General features: G+C 43.7%; 1 protein-coding gene across 4 annotated transcripts in view; it reads right to left on the bottom strand.

The window, feature by feature from the left end:
* Positions 1 to 23,256, bottom strand: part of Kdm1b (lysine demethylase 1B) — a 42,690-nt gene that overhangs the window by 7,309 nt on the left and 12,125 nt on the right. For all 4 annotated transcript variants that reach the window (XM_040755930.1, XM_040755931.1, XM_040755932.1 and 1 more), the window contains 11 exons: positions 19,750 to 19,788; positions 17,623 to 17,839; positions 15,356 to 15,540; positions 14,173 to 14,349; positions 13,773 to 13,847; positions 10,278 to 10,415; positions 9,193 to 9,364; positions 5,901 to 6,028; positions 3,520 to 3,651; positions 2,845 to 2,919; positions 54 to 170 (listed from right to left, as the gene is read on the bottom strand). In XM_040755930.1, coding sequence (XP_040611864.1) covers positions 54 to 170; positions 2,845 to 2,919; positions 3,520 to 3,651; positions 5,901 to 6,028; positions 9,193 to 9,364; positions 10,278 to 10,415; positions 13,773 to 13,847; positions 14,173 to 14,349; positions 15,356 to 15,540; positions 17,623 to 17,839; positions 19,750 to 19,788 — 1,455 coding nt within the window. The remainder of the gene's footprint in view (positions 1 to 53; positions 171 to 2,844; positions 2,920 to 3,519; positions 3,652 to 5,900; positions 6,029 to 9,192; positions 9,365 to 10,277; positions 10,416 to 13,772; positions 13,848 to 14,172; positions 14,350 to 15,355; positions 15,541 to 17,622; positions 17,840 to 19,749; positions 19,789 to 23,256) is intronic.

Genomic DNA, 23,256 nt, shown 5'->3' with positions numbered 1-23,256 from the left:
ACTGTCAGCCAGCACTGATCTCTGAGTTCTGAAGCTAAGATAATTTAGGTCACCTTTTCAATGATGCCTGCGCCCAAGCTGTTGATGGCCTTCATCTTCTTCTCTGACAATGGTGGATTAAACTGGATGGCACCTCTCTGCAGTATGGACAATGGTACAGTGACTAATACCTGTGGGGAACAATTAAGACAGCATCTGAAACCACCCACACTTCTCAGTGGCTCATACCAAAACCTGAACATTTCTCTCTGCTCTACTTCCAGTTGTAAAACTGTCAACATCCCACTTTATGTTCTAAGAATAAGGGGTGCTATGTGAGATCACACAGGGTGTTGATTGCACAACAGTGCCTAGCTGGACAGAAGTAGCATCCACACAGAAATGTACATACAGAACCTTCTTGATGGCTAATGATAACACTGGGTCAGGAGTGTAGCATACTTCATCTTTGCAAAGAAGCACTATTTATGGAAATGGCCTAGCCAAGCATGGTGCTAAACACTTGTAATCCCAGCACTCCAGAGGTACAGACAAGAGGATATAGTGAGATCTTGATCACAAAAATGAAGAAAAGGAGGGGGAAGGGAGGGCCCAAAATAATCAGAGCTTGTTCTGTCATTTTCAATACTATCCCTGTCAACAGTCTATACAATAAAGGAAACGCTTGCCCCTACTGACCTCAGAATCAGAGTACTACTTAAAACTAGGAAGTAACAATATGTCCCGTAATTGAGAAGCATATCATAAAGTATTAGGTTATACACTATGTAACTACGTGAGAACTTTTTAAGCAGTAAGCACTTTACTACAAGGTCTCAAAGTAGTTTTAAATAAAGGTCAAATTGAACTCTCTGCTGGGTATAGCAGAGATAGCACACACCTATAATACTAGCACTTAGAAGGTTAAGGCCAATCAAGGCTACACACCAAGGACCTACTGGGAAAAAATTACAGAACCCTTGAGACTACATAATAAAAACAAGCCATCAAGGATAACTGCTGTCTTACCTTACCATTCAGAAAATTCTAGTTCCAGAATCAGCCAAGAAGTCATTAGTACTGCTACCTACATATAGAAATACCTAACTCAGCAAAAACAGTTGTCTCCTGCCCTGCCTTTTGACTTTGTGGGACCTCCACTATCCCTGCTACAGCAGAACCAAGTACCTTAACCACTGTGCTGTTAGCAGAGGCAGCGATTGTAAGTCAAAGCCAGGCAGGCTACACCTCCCAGATGTGTATATGACTGGTTAATGTCACAAGGAAAACCTTAGCAGCAAGGGAGTCTGTAAGAAGAGGGAGGGAAGGAAATATCTCTGCCTTTCAGTATCCATAGGACTAGATGAGACAATGCAGGTGGAATGCAACTGAACTCTCACTATTTACTCCCCTCCTCAAATATTACATATATGTGGTTTACTACCAAATCCAGAATCAAAGCAAGCCCAGAGTTCTTCTGGGAGTTTTGTTATACTTTCTGCCATCTCAAAGCCTTAAATTATAAAATATGTTGGCTCTCCTAAAGCTTAAAATCTATTCACACATGTATTAGCATCTACATGAACAAAATAGTCATTGCCAAACAACAGCTGACATGACAACTGCAAAAAATTAAGTAAAACTTAGAAGTCTTACTAACAAAATTTTCAAGCTTTTGAGTAAGCCATTCGGCCAGTGGTATAAACTCACCCTAGTTGGACAATGAGGCTCATTCTCTGCGAAAGCAACCTGGATTGAGTTACAGTCTGTCACAAGTTTTTAATCTCCCCAGCTGGGTCGCAAAGCTTTCACTCACATGTTCAAGAAGACATCCAGTACAAACTGTGATGTGATGAGTACTAGTCATATAATAAAAACATTTGCTCTAAACATTTCAAAGTACAAAGGCTCAGGAGTGCATGTGTCTAGCCAACAACAGAGGGTGAGGGTGACCAGGTAGGGAAACGCCAAGTACCATGTTGTCCTAGACACTAAGATGCAGACACACAGAACTCCCTTCCAGCGAGCTGATGACAGTAGCTTTAAGACACCCACAAACCCATTGCATCTCTAGGTTCTGTCCTCCCTGTGTGACATGGAATCCTTTATTTTTGTGTCAATATTCAGGACTGTGAACAGATGTCAGATAACAAAGAGGACAAAGCAAAGCTAACCTGCCAACAGGTGACAGGGTCCAACTCTAGAAATAACCAAGCTTTCAGGGTTTATCAATCCCTACCGAGTAACTGCCTTTATTTTCCAGTACTAGGCTTCACATTGTGATGTCAGGAACTAGACTCAGCACCTTGCACTCTCACCCACTGAAGCTGTTTACCAGAAATTCAAGGTACATCAAAGCACGTACACTCTCCATGTGCACAGTTGCAAGACAAAAATCTGAATTTGGAAAGGGTTCCATGGTAAAAGTACAGAATTGAAGTAACAGGTCTCTTCAGTGCACAACTTCTCCAAGCCATTTCAGCATCCCTTTCAACCCTAAGGGGGTTGTGTTATATAAGACTTCCCAAACTCATGTGACCAAGGCATTTTCAGGAGGAAGACTGGAGATGACATCCAGCTCCTCATTTGTCAACCCTGGGAATTTTTTTATTCAGTTATTAGGACCAATGTACTACAGAACCCACTTTAAGGAACACACAGTTCCACCTGCCACCTGTTTAGATGGTGCTTGACTATTTCAGATTTGTAAGCTACCCACAACTTGTGGGTAGACCTACTTTATTAGAAACCAACAAGTCTCTAGGCAGACTGCCAAGGACAAACTGCTTGATGGCAAAGACAGTTCTCTTCTCCACAGGCCCTTGGCAGTATGGTGTTCTATCCTAGTAGGATCCCAGCACCTACCTTTTGTGCAGAATGCCCTATACCATCTGTCGTGGTAACTTGTACTTCATCTCCAGTATAATCTATACTCTGCACCTGTTCAAGACAAACATTTAGAAACAATGTGAGGGTCAGGGCCTTTCCTACTACCATTGGTCATACGCTCACACGTGTGTGTGTGTGTGTGTGTGTGTGTGTGTGTGCCTGTGCATGCGTGCGTGTGCACGTACTACTGAAGCTATGTGGATCAGTGAGTGCTGGGCATGCAGCAATCTTGAGTATGTACAGCTGAATTTGAGGTTAAAGTTTATAAACATGTTAGGCTAATGGAAAACCCTTTATTATAGCACAAGTAAGACAGGTCATTTCTGAAACTTGATGATGTAAGCCCACTGGGATGAAGAACTGAAGTGTTGAGTTAGGGTTAGTGAGGTCATGAGCTACTCAAACACTGTATTATTATTATTAGTGAACTGTGCCCAGGACACTCTAGTTTCCAAACCTTAGGCAATGCTTAACTGACTGGATGTGTTGATTCTTAGGCTACATTTGCACCCTCAAAGTGTTGGGAGATACTGGCCAACTGTCCAAACACTTACCTCCTGAGAATCACAGTCCCAAAACTACAGCCTCCCAAAACTTCACATCCTTCCCAAGCAAGCAAAAAAACGAGAGCTTCCCACCATCCAAACTCACCGGAGACTTGAGGCGAATGTCCAGTCCTTCAGCCAGTTTTTCAATGATAGTGGAGTATCCAGGAGTTAGAAGAGTATGGTCACCAGCAAACTGGGCAAAGAATTCATTATGGTCCCAGGAGCGAGCAGACACCTGGGAAACAATACAACATGTTAGGAAGCCATGATGTAAACCTACAAGCTGTCCCTGAGGACATCAAAAGGAAGCTCCAGGTGGGAAAAAACATCCAAGGCAAGAGGACAGAGTACCAATCACAGAGGAGGTGAGGACAACCAACAGCCCCAGTGTACAACACTGTCCGGGCAGGACAAACTCGGACACACAGAAAAGCTTCCTTTAGAATGAAAAGTCTAAACAAACATGTTGGCTCATGACTCTAATTCTAGCACTTAGAAAACTGAGGCACTGTCCTAAATTCCAGGCCAGAGACTATGGAGTGAGACTTTGTCTCAAAACAAATACATTGGACAGCACCTGAGGAACAGTATCAGAGGTTCTATGGCCTACCCATGCACGTGTACATCCACACATGACAACTGAGAGACGAAGGTTTAAATAATATGAGAATGGGTACCAACCATTGATTTAAAACAAAAAAAGAAAAAATGTTCATTTTATACATAGCTGAAGGGGACTCCTGCAGTGGGGGCTCCCTCCCAGACCCTGGATACAAGCCACACCCAAACACCTGTTTTCCCAGAGAGATCCTTTATTCACAGGGGAAGAAAAGTAAACGTGGCTGCTCTCTGACTCAGGAGAAAACAGCAGCAAATGACCTGGCAGGTGTCATTTTTAAGAGGAGAAGAGAGGGGAGGTCTGTGTTAGAATGGGCTAGGATGCTGTGGTAAAAAGGAGAAGGGGACAAGGGAGAAGGGGAAAGGAACAAGGAAGAGGGACGGGCATTTGTCTCAGAGGGACAAAGGATGCCTCTGGGTAGAAGGGAGACAGACGTGGCCCACAGGCAAATGACGGTTTATAAAGGTAAACCTGAGCAGTGGATCAGTGTTTATCCCTGGAATACAAACAGACATCGTGTGTCCATAGCACAAGGAGGGATGCTCTCTCTGCCTGGACTCTTAGGGGAGTGCCTGGACCCTACCCTGAGTGAAGTGACAGACTCTAGATATCCCCTATGCGGAAGGAATTGGCAATAGGGTGGGAGGATGGGGGGGATGGGGGGGGTGCAGGAGGAGGGGAGGGAGAGGGAACTGGGATTGACATGTAAAACAAGCTATTTAAAATTAAAATAAAAAAATAAAGGTAAACCCCATGGTAGGATGAAGTGTTTAATTTTTTTTTTTTAATTTTTCGAGACAGGGTTTCTCTGTATTGTTTGTTTGTTTGTTTTTTTTTTTTTGGTTTTTCGAGACAGGGTTTCTCTGTGGCTTTGGAGGCTGTCCTGGAACTAGCTCTTGTAGACCAGGCTGGCCTCGAACTCACAGAGATCCGCCTGCCTCTGCCTCCCGAGTGCTGGGATTAAAGGCGTGCGCCACCAATGCCCGGCTTCTCTGTATTGTTTTGGAGCCTGTCCTGGAACTTGCTCTGTAGATCAGGCTGGTCTCGAACTCACAGAGATCCACCCGCCTCTGCCTCCCAAGTGCCAGGATTAAAGGCGTGCACCACCAACACCCGGCAAAGTGTTTAATTTTATTTGGGCACATTAATTAGGTGAACCAAAGGGGGCTTCTGATTCCTGGACCTTGGTAGTCAGCCTCAGGAAGAGGGAGTGGCCAAATAAGGAAATAGACCTTGTTGTCTAGCTTTAGGAATATAATGTAATGGTTTTTAGCAAGGCAGAGGGAGAAGGCAAACCAAGGGGAAGGGCAAGACCTGCCAGAGCCACATGTTTGAGTGAGCTATGTCCCTTCATCACCAACTCTGGCAAGGCAAATTGTACGCAGGTCAAACTGCATTGTTCAACTCCACAGGAAAATACGCCAAACTTCTCTCCTCAACACGGGTAAGAGGAGGCCTCTATAGAGGCCAAGACCCAGCATACTTGGGGGAAATGGTTCAATTCAAATTGTAATGCAGAGTAGCATGGAGGTGGAGGTGTCCTCACGACCGACCGTGCTTCTAAGCAGGTAGTGGAGCTCTACATCACAGCTGGTTAAATGCGTTGGGCAAACCTGAAATTTACTTCTACAAAACAAACAGAACAAAATTGTAATGCTACATTATTTTGGTTTCCTGGAGTAGTGTTTTTACACATGTCTCTGCACCCTCAGCACTGAGATCATGAGCACATGCCACTATGTCTGGCCTTCCCATGGGTGCTGGGGATCCAGACGCAGACCCACGTGCTTCTGCGGTAGCACTTCTTTCTCTGGGTGAGCCAGCGCCCCAGCTGCACGCCAGGGTGGTTCAGGACACAGGCTCACCTGCTGCAGGCTGCTGCCACAGGCGTACTCCAGGTTACTCAGGTGGAACTGCAGCACCTGGCCCTCCAGCTCGCTGAACTGGATGCCAGATTCCTTCACAAACACTCGGTAGATCTCTTCTATCTTCTCTGTGGTAGGAATGGATCAGAGCAAAAAAAAAAAAAAAAAAAAAAAAATCAGCTGAGAAGTAATTTCCTGTCCAAATCCGGATCTTGCTTTTCCCAACAGAGCCCAAAACTTCCAGTCTTCCCAAGCAAACCCAAGAGTAAGTAATAAGCAATAAGCTCTTGATGGGGCCGAGTCCTCGACAAGCAAACACTTAATCTTAATGGAAAGAAAACTACAGAGGAAGCTGTTCATGAAACATGTCAAGTTCCTGATTAGTTGAGAAACTGTTTCCTCCCTGCTCAAGATGTGGACAAAAGAATCCTACACATGCAAAGACAGGCTTACCATGCCCTTTCTGCTGGGACTGCCATGGCATTGGCATTCCCACACCTCCCTTACAAATGGAGGAATACAAGACTGCTAGGCTGCAGTTTCTACTGTGGCCTTTTGCTGTGTCAGCCATATTCCTTAAAACCATTAATGAATCCCTGTTGCAACAGACAATTAAGTTCCAAAAGCTGACTGAGCAGGGTGGGCACCTGCTGGCTTCACCCATGTAGCAACTTTGAGGCTTGGCCACACAGTTCTCCCAGGGTAAGGTTAGCCCTGCTGGCCTTGCTTCTCCTGCGGTCTAGTTTAAGTACGCCCTTCAGCACCTGGATCCCCCTGCCTTACAGTCTAGTGTTATCTAGCGGCTGCCTCAGCCTCCCCAGTGCTGGGTTTCAGGCCTGTGCTTCAATTGCAGCACTTACCTATGCCATTCTACTGGAATTTTAACTATAGGCATTCCTGTGGAATTGTTCTAGTTGGCTTAGACAATAACAAGAGTGGGTGCACACTTGGTGTCTGAGGACTCTGGCCTCATGTCTAATTGTAAGCATCTTAGTACAGAGGTTGCCCCTATTTAGTGACCATAATCACTCACATGTTTCTGTGAAGTGCTGTGTACCTATCTGTACAACCACTCCTGAGCACCTGTTTTGTTTTCAGCCATGGAAAACTGACTCAGCACCTAGGGTGGGGTAGACAAATGGTCTCCTACTAAGCACCAGTCTGAGCCCTCGGGCTTTCTGAGACAAGGTACATATGTATTAACAGTACACAGCTGTGTGTGTGTGTGTGTGTGTGTGTAACTGGAGATCATGACTCTGCCTCAACTCCAAATTCTCACTAGCATGTTGTAATTCTTAACTAATTTATCGAGATAGCCAAGGCTCCTGGGTTTGTGCCAGGTTTCTGCCTGGTGTCTTGAGCTCTTTGTCACTTTCAGGGCCCTTTGTGGCAGCCCCATTCTTGCCTGCTGACAGAGTCTCTACATTCCTGTCACTTTGTGGAAAGGAAAGAAACAGCATTGTTTACAGCCCAGAATGAAATTAAGCATAAGCAGACTAAGAGAGGCGTTAACCTAATTTTTACATAAGTAATCTTTTAAAATTTTTGTACACAGTCCTTGTGAAATGACCTCTAGTCCCAAAGCATACACACACACACTCTCTCTCTGTCTCTCTCTCACTACAGTGAGAGTACAAACAACTGAGCTGATAGGCAGACTATAACCATAACTCCATACAGATATATATGCATTAGCAAAACTTTTAAAAATAAATGTTAAGCTTAAGCAATTACTTATAAATTATTCTTGGGCCTCCTTTAACTTTTTAAAGCAAGGCCAAGAGAAAAAGCTGTAACAAGGTGGGTAACTAAGAAAGAAGTGTAAAGAGAACCCAGCCAGTGTCTACCATACAGGTGTAAAACATTGAGAAGAGATTTGGGTGTGATGACATCATCTAAAATCCCAGCATTCTGGAGGCTGAGGCAGGAGGATCCCAAGTTCAAGGCCAGCCTGGGCTGCATGGTGAGACTATCTCAAAACGAAAAGAAGTAAAATTTGGAGACTTAAGTCAGGCTAGTAATTTCAGTTCCAACAGGTTAGCAGCTGATCAACTGGTCTGAGTACTACACATCTGATTCAGTGGCCCTGCTGTCTGGGGGGCATTTCTGGAAATTCTGTCATGGTTCGTCTTTTTTCCAACAGGGATCTGACTGTGAGTCAGGTCTCTCAAAGTTGGCAGAGGAGCAGTGTCTACTTTTAATTATCAACTTGATACAAAGTAGCATTTCCTGGGAAGGGAAGCCATTCAGTGAGGATTACACACACCAGGATGTCTGGGGGGATTGTCTCAGCTTCCTAATGGATCTGGGCAAACAAACCCTGAAAGTGGGCGGCACTCTTCCTGCGTTGAGGGACAGGGACTGTATTATTAGTGTACAAACGCCAAGCTGAGCAGAAAGCACTTGTGCGTTTCTTTTTCTTTGCTCTCGAGTGTGGATGCAGTGACTTTCCTGCTATGAGGGACTACAGCCTAAGCTACATAAACCCCTTCTCTCCTAAGCTGCTTTTTGTCAGCGTATATCACAGAAAAGCAAGGAAACTCAAAAGCACTTAGCTACATTATCAGCTGAAGAACTGACAACACGCTTGTCAAAATACATAGTTCAAATACAGACTTCAAATATTCGCACTTCAAAAAATACCATGCCTCCAAGAACTACAAATGAAAAATGCAGATCACAAAGTTGGGGTTACATAAACAGAAATGTAAGGTCCCAGCTGGTACCCTTAGGGAAATGGGTCGCACAGGCAGTCAAGGGCTTGAGAGTTGTGATTACTATTGCCCACTTAAGTACCACAGTCAAAGTTCTGATTTTATATCCTTACTTTAAAACATGCATTAAGCAAAACATGCTAAAAAAACAAACAAAAAAAACCCCACCAACTTATCTATTACAACTGAAGTCAAAGAAAGGAAAGAAATCCTGATACTCAGAAACCTTCAGAAAGCATATATGTGCCAACAACTGTAACCATATACATGGAGGGATATCACAGGTTTCTATAAAAGTAACTTTCTCTGGGAGACTGAAATAAAAGTTTAGATAATCTTGTTAAACAATATACCAACTCAAAGTAAGGTTCGTGTGTGTGTGTGTGTGTGTGTGTGTGTGTGTGTGTGCGTGTCTGTGTCTGTGCGCATGCGCCCATGCACACCAATGCCAAAGGTCCCCAGGGAAGTTCTGCCCACCTCTGAGAAAATCTGCAGTGTTCGGTGAGAGTAATATATACGAAGACTGGCCCTCCTGCAGACACTACGAGGGAACCATCACACCACCATTCTCCCCATACCTCCTAAAGGGACATCTTGGAGCAGAGTCTTATCCTTCCTCCACTCAGAGACAACATCCAAGAAAGCATTAAAATGAAAATCCATGCGCTTGTCAATAGTGGGGTCAGTTATCCGTCCACCTTCCTGAATTAAGTCACATCTTTCTCCCAACTTATGCATGCTGATGCCAAGCTTCAAAATAACAAGAAGAACAGGGTGAAAGTCTTTCCTGGAAAAAAATATCTACAAGTTCTAAGCTGAAGTTAGGCAGCGCTCTTGTGAGAAGAGCCTAAGAACTCAAAACCAGAGGCTGTGTGCTCACAGGGGACAGCAGAGCGAGGAAACAGAAAATAGGATGAAGTCAGAAACACCCCACTTTATGGGCTATGAGGGTGACAACAACACCTGGCAATGCACTCTAACTTCTTGGCTCATGTTTCAGGTGCTGTGGATTACCTGTCCTTATTAAACATTCTGTCTCTACTTCAGATCTTCACGCAAATGATCATATACACTCAGAGAAGCCGAAACCTTGCTGGGAAAAACAGTCACCTTAGACCTACCAGGCTGGCAAGACAATAGACAGGGTGCTATGAGATTGACTTTTGGGGAAATACCATTCTATTTAAAGTATTAATTATGCCCCAAATGTTACATGTAAGTTACCTCATGTAATATTTGGGACATACTTAAACTAAAAAATAATTACTTGTTTGAAAGACAAACTTACCTAAGAGCCCTATATTTTCCGCTGCTATGTCTAGCAATCCTAGGTTTGATTATGAACTAACTAAGTGGCCTGAAAATGACCCACAAATAAAAGATCTTGGGGAAAGGCTTTTAAGTGCCTACTGGGAAAGGCATATGTGTAACCATTCTTATATACTGGGCAGAGGGTATGAAGGAAGTTATGCATGCTGTCTACTCTGGAAGCAAATTAATATACCCTAAGCCCACGCCCAGCACTGAGGATGGAACTCAGTGCCTCACACATGCTAGACAGGTGCTTTATTACCACAGGGCCATCCCCATCTCATATCAACACCCTATGCCAACAGAGATAACGTTTCTCTTTGCCTACATACCAGTCCTTCAAGACACTCACTTGCTCACACATTAGTGCTACTGGGTTATTAATGCAGCCATTGACAATCTGGGGTCCTCTTCCCACTACGACGCCTTTGAAAGACTTATCATCCCATACTCGGCCTCCAATTCGATCTTTGGCTTCCAGAACAGTCACCTAAAAAGATAATTGGGGAATCTAAACAGAGCAGTCACACCAGATGCAAAATTACAACAATGTTGAGTGACAGTGTTAAACACTCCATGCTTAGACACTGTCATATTTCTACAGAAACAATTACAACTTCGTATGAAGAGAACCCAGGTACACATTTAAACCAGCTTAGCTTTAGTGGGTGGGTAGTCTTCCACCAGAGTGAGACTCTATCTCAGATAATAAAAAGAGATTTGGTTAATGAGTAAATTCATCACTGAAACTATAAACAGCATTCTACAATCATTAAAATTTTTTTAATGTATTTTGTTAAAATACACCACATGCAATACAGTGCCATTAGAGGTCAGAAGAGGTTATCAGATCCCCTTGTAACTGGAGTTACAGTTAGTTGTGAGCCACAATGTGAGCACTGGGAATTAAACCTAGGTCCTCTGTCCTCTATAAGAGTAACCAGTGCTCTTACCCACTGACCCAACTCTCCAGCCCCTATGTGAGTTTTTTTCTTTTTCCAATTTTAATTGGTGTGGCAGTGGGCATATTTATGTGTATACATATATGGTTCAGGTATGCTTGACCATATTTTTTGAAACAGGCTATCTCTCAATGAACCTGGAGCTCTCCCTTGTACCTTAACTGGCTGGCCAGCAATCTCCTAGATTCACCTTGCTTCTACTCTCCCAGTATGCTGGGATTATAGACACATGCTGCCACATCTAGCATTTATATGAATGTAGGGAATCTGAACTCAATTTTTCATGCTTACACAGTAAACAATTTATCTGCATAGCCAAGTCCCTAGAAATCACATTAAAGCATAGCCTAAGTCATGAATGGTGGCAAGTGCCTGTAAACCCAGCTTTTTGGAGGTTGAGGTAGGAAGCTCAATTGTGAGGCCATTTTGGATTACATCATGGGGATTCCCTGTCAACCAAAGCAAACAAGAACTATGTTCAAGAGCTGAATTTTCCATGAAATACCTATTCCTCATTATTGCTAGGACCTTTTCAACTATGTAAGTATGTCCTTAACTGTAGCATGAATTGTAGTTGATATTAATAATAAAAACCCAGAGACAGATATTGGGGTTAATGCTGAAGACCAGAGAAGCAAAGCAGTCAACCACTAGAGAGCTCTCACCTCTACCCATGCTCAGACCAAAGGGGTGATCCCGTCCTCAGACTGCGTCTCTAGACTGCATCTGTCTCCACCAAATCTCAGACTGCACTGAACTCTTGTCTCCTCCCACCTTATATTCCTCTCTGTCCCAAATGCTGAGGTCACCTTTGTGTGAGCTCTTTCTCTTTAGACTGAATCAGTTTTGTGTAACTCAGGGTGGCCTTGAACTCAAAGAGATCCACCTGTCTCTATTTCCCGAGTGTTGGGATTAAAAGCATACACTACCACTGCCTTGACTCTATGGCTAACTATTGTGGCTAGCTCTGCACTCTGATCTTCAGGCAAACTTTGTTAGATCATAAACAAAATATCACCATACCACACTTAACAATCAGCCAACTCCAGTGAGTCCCACACCCATCTCCAAGTTTCTAATGCCAGTGAGATGCAGAACTGCTCTCCGGGAGCAGGCAAGGTCTGTATGTAACACCAGGACTCCAAGTGCCCTTGCCCTGGGGGTTGCAGTAGGTGCAATGTGAGTGCTCCTTGCTGCAGTAGCAGTCATTCACCTCGGGACCCTCATAAGCACTACTCTGAATTGCTGGCTCCCAGTTCCCCACTGCTCAGGTTACCCAGAGCACTCTACGGTCTAACCTTAAGGGGGATGGATGGTCTCCTAGGCTATCTCAATCACTTGAGAGAGTAATGAGTCCTCTGGGCATTGTTGCCCCACCCTCTTTCTCTGATTTTCATTTAATAGCAAGCCACGTGTTTCTCTCTTTTTAGTATACAAGGGCTAAACATTAAAGGCAGCCTCCCCAGACTTGGATATTAATAGCTTTACCTGTAATATAATCTCTAGGTTTCCCAAGTAAAAAGCAAACAAGAGACAATGAGCCTAACATCTAATACTAAAATAAAACAAACACATTCTATAGCTCACAGAAGGGATTTCCTGCCACAAACACTTCCTCTAACCCAACTGACTTTCCTGTCTTGCCAGTTGTGTGACAAGATCCACAATGTGAGTCCTCTGTCTACCTGGGACAAAAAAAATCTTTTAGGTGTGGCTATTGAACACTTCTCTGACAACCTGAAATGTAACTTTGAACACCTTATCAAAAAGAAGGTACTGTCTAAATCTTAAATTATATTTAACCTGCCTGGCATGCCTTTAATCCCAGTACTTGGGAAGCAGAGGCAGGAAGATTTCTTGAGTTCGAGGCCAGCCTGGTCTATAAAGTGAGTTTCAGGAGAGTCAAGGCAACACAGAGAAACCTTGTCACAAAAAAGAAAAAACAAACAAAAACTGTATTTAGTTTTGCCTTCATTGAAAACCAAAGTCCTTGCAAAGTTTTAAACAGAAGAATGTGTCCAACTTAGCAAATCAGAGAAAGCTAGGGGAAGGTTCCTGATTTGATAAAAATGATACCAAATTCTGAGACAGAGTCTCACTATGTAGTCCTGACTGGCCTAGAACCAGGACGTCCTCCAACTCAGATTCACCTGCCCTCTGTCTCCTTAGTGCTGAGATTAAAGTTGTGTACCTCTGTATCCAACTGAACCATGTCATCCCACCCTAGCAGTCTCTATCTTGGCTGTGAGCTGGAGTAGGGCATTTACCAGCAATTGGCACATTGTTCTCTCTCCCTAGGTGCTAAGAAATCAGAATTCTAGCTGAGCCATGTGGTCACTCCATCCTGCTCTCAAAAGCCACGGCTTTCGTTTGTTCTGAGAAAGATTCCGAGGATAACTGGTTTGCATAAAGACATCTGAGGGCTAGAGCAGAGTGTCTGCCTAGCATAACAGAAGCCCTGGGTTCCATGCTCAATGATGGGGAGCTGAGGGGGAGAAAAGGAGAAAAGCTACCTGGGTGTTTCAAAACTCCCCCAACAGACAGTGAATTTCTGTGCTTTCATTTGTTGCCCCAAACTATCCCATCACCTCCACTGGTTAATAAACTGCCAAGAACTGTGGATTCCAGGTTAGAATATCTGAGTTCCTTCCTGTAGTCTAGTACTCTCCAAGTTCTACCTGCTCTGACTGTAAAAAAGATGAGGTCTTTAATGTCAGCACCCGAGAGGCAGGCATGTGATTCCAGTTCTAGGCTAGCTTGGGCTACATAGTGAGACCTTGTCTCAAAGCAGTGTGCTTCACTAAATTTAGGAACTTGTCTTATAAAATTTGGAGCAAAGGCACAGTGAACCATCTGTCCCCTCCCCCAATTCCCCAGAGTCTCACCTTCATCCCAAAGTTGTGTAGTTGCCTAGCAGCTGCTAAGCCTGCTGGACCAGCCCCAACAACCAGAACTGATTTCTTCAAAAGGGAAAAACAAAACACAAAACTCTAGTTAGAACAGTGGTGACAAAGTGCTGTTACAGTTGCTCTGGAAGGTTCTACCTGCCAAGCAGTGCTAGTCTGCATTTCTTTGGTGTCACTAGGATTTGTTTTCTTCCAGTACATGATGGTACCTGTCTTAAGTCATGTCTTTTTTTCTTACAGCCTGGAGAAACTGTGCTTCTAGTCTCTTCCATGGGCAAAGTCTTCACAAGTCTTCCTTCTGGTTTCTAGCTCTATCTTAGCAACACACTGGTCTCTAACCACAATCAAACGCAGAGCTACTATGCAGCCCGTTGCTTACATTGTGGTAGTGTTTAGGAAGAAGATGCTGGCCGGCTCCCACGATGAGAACTCCTGTGTTGATGAGGCCTTTCCTCGTCATAAAGTAAAGAATCCTCTCCACTTCCTGAACGCAGCGAATGCGCACAAGGCCCCGGACGATGATGTGGGGAATGCACTTCTGAGGGGTAAGAGCTTCCTGTGTTTACGAAGAAACCAAAACAGCAGCAGGAAAGTCACCAATTGAAAAACAAACAAAATCTAAAACAACAAAAACTAGAGCTAAGTTTATTTTTACATTTTGTTGTTGAATGAGGTTCTCACTTTGTAGCTTTAGGTGGCCTGGAACTCATTACGCAAACCAAGCTGGTCTTGAACTCACAGAGATCTGTTGGCCTCTACCTCCCAAGTGCTGGAATTAAAGGTGAGTGTCACATGGCTGCCTAGTTTGCTTTCTTTAAATGTAGCATTCCTGCTCTGCTGCTTCCAGTTTACCTTCAGTCCTTCAAGCAGATGCTGTGTTGATGCCCCAAATATTTATGCAGTTCTACAGAGTTAAAAAGCACTGGCCCTGCTTGGCTAGGGACAGAGCTGAACAAAGACCTTTGCTGAAGGGCTAGAATCCCCTTTTTGATTGCTTTCTGCCTTCGGGGCAATACCCCGTACTGCTATTTGAACCAAGTCTTGCACTTTCTCATGCACTGTAGCATTCTGACTCCATATGGTCCAAAGCTGTTCTTATCAGGGGCTGACCCTGTCTCTACTTGAAAATGCCTAGACTCATCCAGATGAAGCATCTCTAATTAGAGAACATGACAACTGAACTGTTCTGAGTTCTGAGTGCCAGGAGAACATGTAAGTTTCAGATTTCAGAGCATCTGAAGGCTTTCTGGATTGGGATGCACAGCCTGGAAGCCTATTCAGAGACACTTCTGGTCCCAAGTGTCTTAGATAAGAGGTTGTCAACATGTATTCAGTTGTCTCAACATGCAAGTGGTACTGGAGCCTCCAGAGAGGCCAGGATCTGCAAATATACTCCTTTGTATATAGAACAGCCTCCCTGCTCCCTTGAGTCGTGTGCCCCAAATGGCAACAGTGCCACTCTGGAAAGCCCTTGTCTACAGGTTCTATCCCCAAGTCAAGCACTCCTTTCCTTCATTGTCGCCCTCTACTCCCATGATGCTGTGTGGCATGCTCCCACTTACTTTGCAGTTTGTGTACCACAGAGCGAGGATGAGGTTTCTCAAAGCCAGGTACATGGTGGGGTCTCGAGAGTACTCTGGAAACTCATAAAGCTCATCCAGCTCCATCACATCCGGTCTCACACACAGAGCTTTACCACACTCATTGGGCTGGTAAAATGGCTGGAAGTACCAGTTCATGCCTACAACTGACAGGTGACAAGCAGCTTCTGTAAGATGTAACTTTCAAATCTGTAAGAAGCACGCGCGCGCGCGCGCGCGCACACACACACACACACACACACACACACACACACACACACACACACACACAGGCTGGCAAGATTAAAGATTCCTACAATCAAGCCCGATAACCTTGGTTCAACCTCCAAATGGAAGGAGAGAACCTCCCATATGTGCTGTGGCACACACATAAATGTAACTTTTAGAATTAAAAGGGAACAAAAAAAAATTCACCCTTTGGCAGTTTCTGACTATAAAGTAGAATCCCTAAGCCCTGATTATGTCCCATGCTAGGCTATGTTCCAAGATCCAGAGTGTTTTATTATTAACACATTAGATGCTAGTTTTTATATAAATGCTAATAAAGGTGTTTTCAAGCCATTCCCCTCTCCTGGGCATTTACACATATTACACATACATATTATATTCACAATTATAAGCAATACAAATGCTAATTTCTTTGCACATGCAGTTTTGAACTGACTGACTTTAGGACAGCATCTTAAGAAATGGTTGCTAGTTCAAAGTCTCATTGTACCATCTTTGCTACACACTGCCAAACCGTCTTCACACAGGTATACTCCTAGTACTTGAGTGCCCAGTTCAGTGCAGTCTCAAAACACTGGGAGCTTCCACAGCAGCGCCAACTTGGACTTCCCCACATCCCCACTGTTAGGGACCATTTACTATTGGGTCTCGAATGCAAAAAATCTAGTTTCCCAATAAAAAATGTGGGGCTGTTAGAATTCTTCTGAATCCAATTAACATTCTGTCCCAACATGAAATTCTGAATATTTTAGAGTGGATCTCTACAGGGGGCAGGGTATAAGGGGAAGGAGGAGGGGGGTAAAGGGGGAAGGAGGAGGGAAGAAGAAGGAAGAGGAGAGAGGAGGAAGCAGGAAGGAAGAGGAGGAGGAGGAAGAGGAGGAGGAGGAAGAAGAAGAAGAAGAGGAAGAAGAAGAAGAAGAAGAAGAAGAAGAAGAAGAAGAAGAAGAAGAAGAAGAAGAAGAAGAAGAAGAAGAAGAAAAGAAAGCAGTGCTTGCACAGACCAAAACTTCTTTCTGATAAGTCAGAGCCTGTGAAATCAGTAAATGGCACAGTTTTCCAATTCTGAAAGAAACACTCATCAAATTCTACAAATACCAACAGTTAGGAGCTATAGGGTTTTTGTTTGTTTGGTTGGTTGGTTTTTTGAGACAGGGTTTCTCTGTATTGTTTTGGAGCCTGTTCTGGAACTCACTCCATAGACCAGGCTGGCCTCAAACTCAGAGATCCACCTGCTTCTGCCTCCTGAGTGCTGGGATTAAATGCCACCAATTCCCAGCCTAGCTATAGGTTTGCTATGGTAAGCACACATTGTATACAATGTTACATTAGATCCACTGTGTCATCCCTCCATCAGCATCCTTAGGGAATTAGTTCTAGGACCTCCTACCCCTACCCACACAAGTCTATCAAATGCTCAAGTCCCTCATTTAAATGGTGCAGTATTTGTATAAGCCCATCTCTAGATGCCCTTTTTTTTTTTTTTATGAGACAGGGTTTCTCTGTATTGTTTTGGAGGCTATCGGTCCAGCCTGGCCTCGAACTCACAGAGATCCGCCTGCCTCTGCCTCCCGAGTGCTGGGATTAAAGGTGTGCGCCACCACCGCCCGGCTTCTAGATGACCTTTAACACCTAATACAATGCAAATGCTATGGAAATGGCTGTTAGTGATCAGAAACCCTCTCTTCTGACTTCCATGGTCACACACACACACACACACACACACACACACACACACGCGCGAGATAAAATCTGTTACACCGAATCTGTATATAATGAGTACAGATAGAACTTTTTCCTAAGTAGCTCTGCATCCAGATTGGCTGAACCCATGATGTAGTGCAGGTACATATGAAGGCCAACTGCATAACCACATGCATACGACAGTGAGAGCTTTATATCATGTCCCATACATTGAAAGAGTCTTCTGCAGTTGGCTTACCCTTAAATTCTCAAGGAGGGGGCAAGGGATGGAAAGATGGGGATACCAGAACATCTCTCACCAAGTGGAGAGGAGGCCACCTTGGAGGGCTCCATCTTCTCTGGGCTGGCACTGCTGGTGGTGGTGCCTGTGGCACGGTTTGTGCTGGTACAGGAGGGGCTCATTCCAACACAGTCGGGGTAGTAGGCAGAGAGCAGTGGTGCAGCCACGCTGTCTTTCAGCAAAGGAGGCTGGATAAGCATGGAGTACCACCACTGGTTGGAAACTTCCAGCACTCTCTGGGATTATCAGTGAGGAAAAGGAGAAAGGTACATGCTGAGGGTAGACATTCATCTTTATCACAGCCTCCCGTTCCCCCCACATTCAGAGGCATTCTCAGAGTTTCATACAAAATATCAAATAAAAACAGCTCAGGATACCCAGAGACAGTCTTTCTTAGGTAAAATTCTTCCGCAAATACAGAAAGCCTCCTGAACCAAAAAACACCCACTAAACTACATAAGCATGGTGCTTCCCCAATATCCCAGGTCTGCCTCCAACAACCCCATTCCATTGCTGTAATGGTTGCATTTTAAATGGCAACCTTCTGCAAACCTTAAAAGACCTAAGGAAAGAGATTCAAATGAGGAACTGTGAGATCAGGTCAGCCTGTTAGGGACTGTCTTGACTGCTAGTTGACCCAGCCCACCATGAGTGGCACCATTCCCTAAGCTGAACACTGAACTGTGTTAAGTGTGAAGAAAATTATCTAAGGAAAAAGAGAACCAAGCAAGGATGTGTTTATTCTCTTTGCTCTTCAGTTATGATGTAACTAGCTGCTTGAGTTCCTGCCTTGATTTCCTCTCAATAGTGGACTCCAAACCTGGGACTGTACAACAAATAAACCATTTATCTCCTACACTACTTTTTGTCTGGATATTTTATCACAGCAGCAGAAATGAAAATGAGACATTTGCTCAGCTCCAAGCAAAGAATTCAGCACTGACATCCAGAAAATGGCATCTTACAAATCATGAATCTAGACTGGTTCTAGTCTATTTGCCGGATCCTGTAGGTCGGAAGGCAAACTGAGCAGACCCTGCCATCCTGAAATAACCCTCTACTTCTCTCTTTGCTGGAACCCCACATGAAGGGTAGTACTCCAAACTGGTCCCCACATTCTGTAAGTGGAACAAACAGCAACCAGTAAGCTCTTGCTAGCTGTCAGTCCTGGACGTCAGTGTAGGACTGCATCAATGGCCCACGTGGCTGGAAATACACAGCATGCCCAAGGCCAGGGTTCCTTCCCAAGCAGCACAAAAGCAAAACAATGCAAATCTTCTACCTCATGAGTATAGCAGCCTCTGTTCTAAAATCAAGGCTCAAATTTTGAGTATAAAATGGCCTTAATATTAGAGCCAATGGAGAAGGTATTCTCCCATCTTTCTATAAACCACCTGGTCCACTGCTTTACTATGGGAATGAAACTTAATAAAAACTAAAACAGAACAACTCCTTCAAAGAAGAGGCTGGATTCAAGTGGATTTAATGTGTGTCTCTTCTCCCTGTGTCTGAAGACCTACTGTGGTCCTAGAACTTGAGACAATGAGAACAAGCTCAAACTACCAGTCCTGAATCATGGAAAATCAGGACTTAGAGTTTAGCAATTTAGAATTTTCAAAATCATTTTAAACCAGATCTGGTTACAAAGCAAGTGGACTTTGCCAACTCAAGTAGAAAATTTTGCCAGAAACAGTTGGATTGCTACCTGGGCATGCTAGACCCGCTTCTTTATCTGAGCAGGGACAGGGCAGAGTGACTACTCTGTGGTTAGAAAGCACCAGAGCCCTCTCCGCTGCCAAATCCAGGCCACTACAGTCAAACCATGGCCATCCTGCTCTTTGTCTTAGAAGGACTCCATGGAGGAAAGGTCACAGACATCCTTAGCAAACAAGATTATGAAGTCTTATCCCGGCACCAAGGTGGAAGCATCTTCCTTGTTCCCTTTAGTATAAAACAATATTAACTTCAGATTCTTTTAACTGTGAGGTGATAATAAATCTATAGTACTACTACCCCCTTCACCACCTATTACTATGAGCATTTTCACAATGCAGTCACATGTTAGTCATTTACTTAGTGAACTTATCAGTAAAGGCCCAGTTAGCATGCATTCAGAACATGAAGAAGAACATAAAGAAATACTTACTAGATCCTCGGGGAGAGAACAATGATCAGGGATGTCAGTCTGCAAAAGAAAACCAAATCTAAATTAAATGTTTCCATAACATACAGTTTTAGGTGTTCATTTCCTTTCAGTATCTTTCAATATGATAGCTTCTTTTATTTTTAAACTATATAACTGGCAAAGAAAAATGTTTGACATGTCACTAGATTGACAGTGTAGGAAGATGTGTACTTTCGTCAAGATGCTCCCCCATGAAAACAAAGGGCTGTACCAGTGGTAGAGAAGGCTATGACAAGACACACATCTGGAAGACACAGAGGCCTGGCATCATTATCACATGGAACTAAAGCTGTGTATCAGATAGACATACCCAGCAATTTTCACCTTGGTGTATTTCCTAGACACCCTTTTAACATGTGTGCCAAGCAATGTACTCTAAGAAAGACCAAAGGCTGGGGATACTGCTCCTAGGAGTTTGCTTGTTTAGTATGCAGAAGCCCTGGGTTTAATCCCCAGCACTCTACCAAAGAAAACGCAAAAACAGGAAAAACATTCAAGCCAGACATGGTGGCACACAACTGTAATCTCAGCACTTGGAGGATGAGGCAGAAGGATGGAAAGTTCAAGCCTGTAGTACACAATGAGTTCAAAGCCAGCCTGGGTGATCCACAGACTCCAAACTCAGCCTGAGCTACATAGCAAAATCCAGTCCCAAATGACAGAAAAAGATAAAACAAAATTCAATGTATATATTTCTGAAGTTCAAATAAACATTTGTGACAGAAGGAAGCTAATTACAAACCAAAGTCCATCATAACAGAAGAGGTGAGTTGAAGTATATTCAAGTGATGCCATGTCACACAACAGTGAAAGAACAAATGGCAACTACATGCCCAGCACAGACGGATCTCACCAGCAGCTCTGAAACAGCACACTGCATGATTCCATTTATGTGAGATTCAAAAACAAGCAAAGCCAAATTCATAATACTGTAAGCTGGGAAAGTAAGCAGGCAATTTACTCTGGGGGAGCAAGTTTGGACACTGTTACTGGCAGGGGTCACCAGGGCACCTGCTGAGTATTTCATTTCTGAATTAGGAGTCAGAGAAGCAGGTACTTGTGAAAATTCATTGCCTGGGCATTTTGATTTGTGTGACTTCCGTTTCAACACAATGCTGCCTAGCTGAAGGTTTGGAGAACGCATCACCTAGCAGCTCTAATCTCCAGAATACATGCCAAAGAAACTTTTACATTAATAGAGACCTGAGCAAGCTAGGGCAACAACACTCCAGGAAACGCAGCAGAAACAGACAAGATTTAGAAACATACCATCTCTCCTTGAACAGGGAAGCAGGAGCTGTGCAGTAGACCCACACCATTCAGACACTACTCAGCAAGAATAAACCAGAGCTTTAGGCATCAAACGCCTTGGTGTTGAGTGAAACGAGGAGAGGATGAAGAACAAGATGTGTGTCTCACACACTGTTCTCACTGGCTGAAACACGCTAGGGCCCTCCGTAGGTCCTGCTCCCACTAGTGCAGCCTCTCAATTTGAAGGGGACTTGCCTACCCACTTTCCTGGGCCCTTGTACTTTTTTTCCTCTTCTACCATTTAGAGGCCTTCTAGCTGAAGATGAAGCTAAGAAAGAATTAATTGTGGTCTTCGATATCACTAAGTCAATTATAAGTGGTCTCATAAAATTCTAATTATAAGTGGTCTCATAAAGTGTGTGTGTGTGTGTACAGTCATACATTAGCCCAAATTAACCATGTATACACATTCCAGAATATATATGTGACTATATTTAATTTGTCAATTAAAATCAATCAACCTGGGCTACACAGAACAATAACAAACAGCTGAAAATTCTTGGCAGACGTTAAGATGCATTCCCATGGCCGGGCATTGGTGGCGCACGCCTTTAATCCCAGCACTGGGGGGGGGGGGGGGGGGGCGGCAGAGGCAGGCGGATCACTGTGAGTTCGAGACCAGCCTGGTCTGTCTACAAGAGCTAGCTCCAGGACAGCCTCCAAAGCCAGAGAAATCCTGCCTCAAAACAAAACAAAACAAAACAAAAAAGATACATCCCCATAATCCCAGTATTCAGAAGGGTGAGGCAGCAGGACCACCCCAAGTTCAAAGCTATCTCAAAGTTGCCACTATCTTGCCTTGTGTAAGACTAAGAAAATGGAAAGGGTAAATATAGACTTGGGAAATACTCAAAATGTATGCATACCTAGATTATGTAAAGAACCCCTACAAATCAGAAGGCTGACTCAATATCCAAAACTACTGAACTAACATAAGCACAGCAGAGAAACAACAGGAGGGACCACCACCACCACCACTTGTCAGAGCACAGCCAGCTGTGATTAGACAGTTCCCTCGGAATCAAGCCTCATTCTGCCACGTGACACAGGTCTACTACCAACTCACCCACACAAATGAAACACAAGGTACTCACACAGAATCACCACTAGTTTCACTCACACAGCAAACATTTCAACAAATGTCCTTCCACATAGCACCGTGGAAACAAACTGGCATGCACACAGACAATGCGACACTACTGAGAAGTATAAATAAAATATTGAACAAGCTAAGTGTGCTGTCTAGTGCCTGTATCACAGCCTTGCAAACACCGAGGCAGGGGGATAGCAAGCTAATGTCTGCTTGAAATGTACACAGTGAGCTCAAGGTTAGTCTGGGCAACTTAAGGAGACTACCTCAAAAAGAAAAAGGTACAAAGAGGACTAATTATACAGTTTGTGAGGCCCTAGGATCAATGTCTAGTATTGCAAGCAGTAGTCAAAACAAAAAGCCCTACTGATCCATACAATGTGAATGACGGGTTTTTGTTTTGTTGTTGTTGCTGCTTTTATTATTTATGTGCATTGGTGTTTTGGCATAGATGTTAGGTCCCCTGAAACTGGAGTCACAGACAGGTGTAAGTAGCCATGTGGTTGCTGGGAATTGAACCCAGGTCTTCTGGAAGAGCAGTCAGTGCTCTTAACTGTTGAGCCATCTCTCCAATCCCCTTTGTTTTATTTTAAAGTCTTTTATACAGTGAAAGACATCAAACACTGGAAGGGCATATATTGGATGATTCCAGTTTCATCACATTTGAGTCAGAAAACTAATCTATGGGGATAGAGTTAGAACAGCTAACTCTGGAATGGGGAGGAAGTAGCTAATGCTGCCCTTTAGATTGGTATTCTGGTTTCACACTGCAGACATTTTCTAAAACCCAACAAGACCCCATGTTCTATGAATAAAATTACAGTATATAGTCATCTCTCAGAAATGAAAACAAGATGCAAGTTCTCATACATTAAACATAGCACCAATATGCTTAGGGGTTAGGGTTGAGCTCCACAGTAGAGCATGTGAAAAGCTATAGGTTCAATTCCCAGCACCTCAAAACCCAAAAGTACCCACTGAACTTGGGTACAGTTTTCATACCATCACTCTGAGCCTCAGACTTTTTTTTTCTTTTTTCTCAAGACATGGCCTAATGTATTAACATA

The sequence above is a fragment of the Mesocricetus auratus genome, unplaced genomic scaffold (genome assembly GCF_017639785.1).
Source record: "Mesocricetus auratus isolate SY011 unplaced genomic scaffold, BCM_Maur_2.0 Super-Scaffold_100013, whole genome shotgun sequence".
NCBI lineage: Eukaryota > Metazoa > Chordata > Mammalia > Rodentia > Cricetidae > Mesocricetus > Mesocricetus auratus.
Note: the sequence above shows the minus strand (reverse complement) of the source record. Positions and strands in the feature narration are given on the sequence as shown.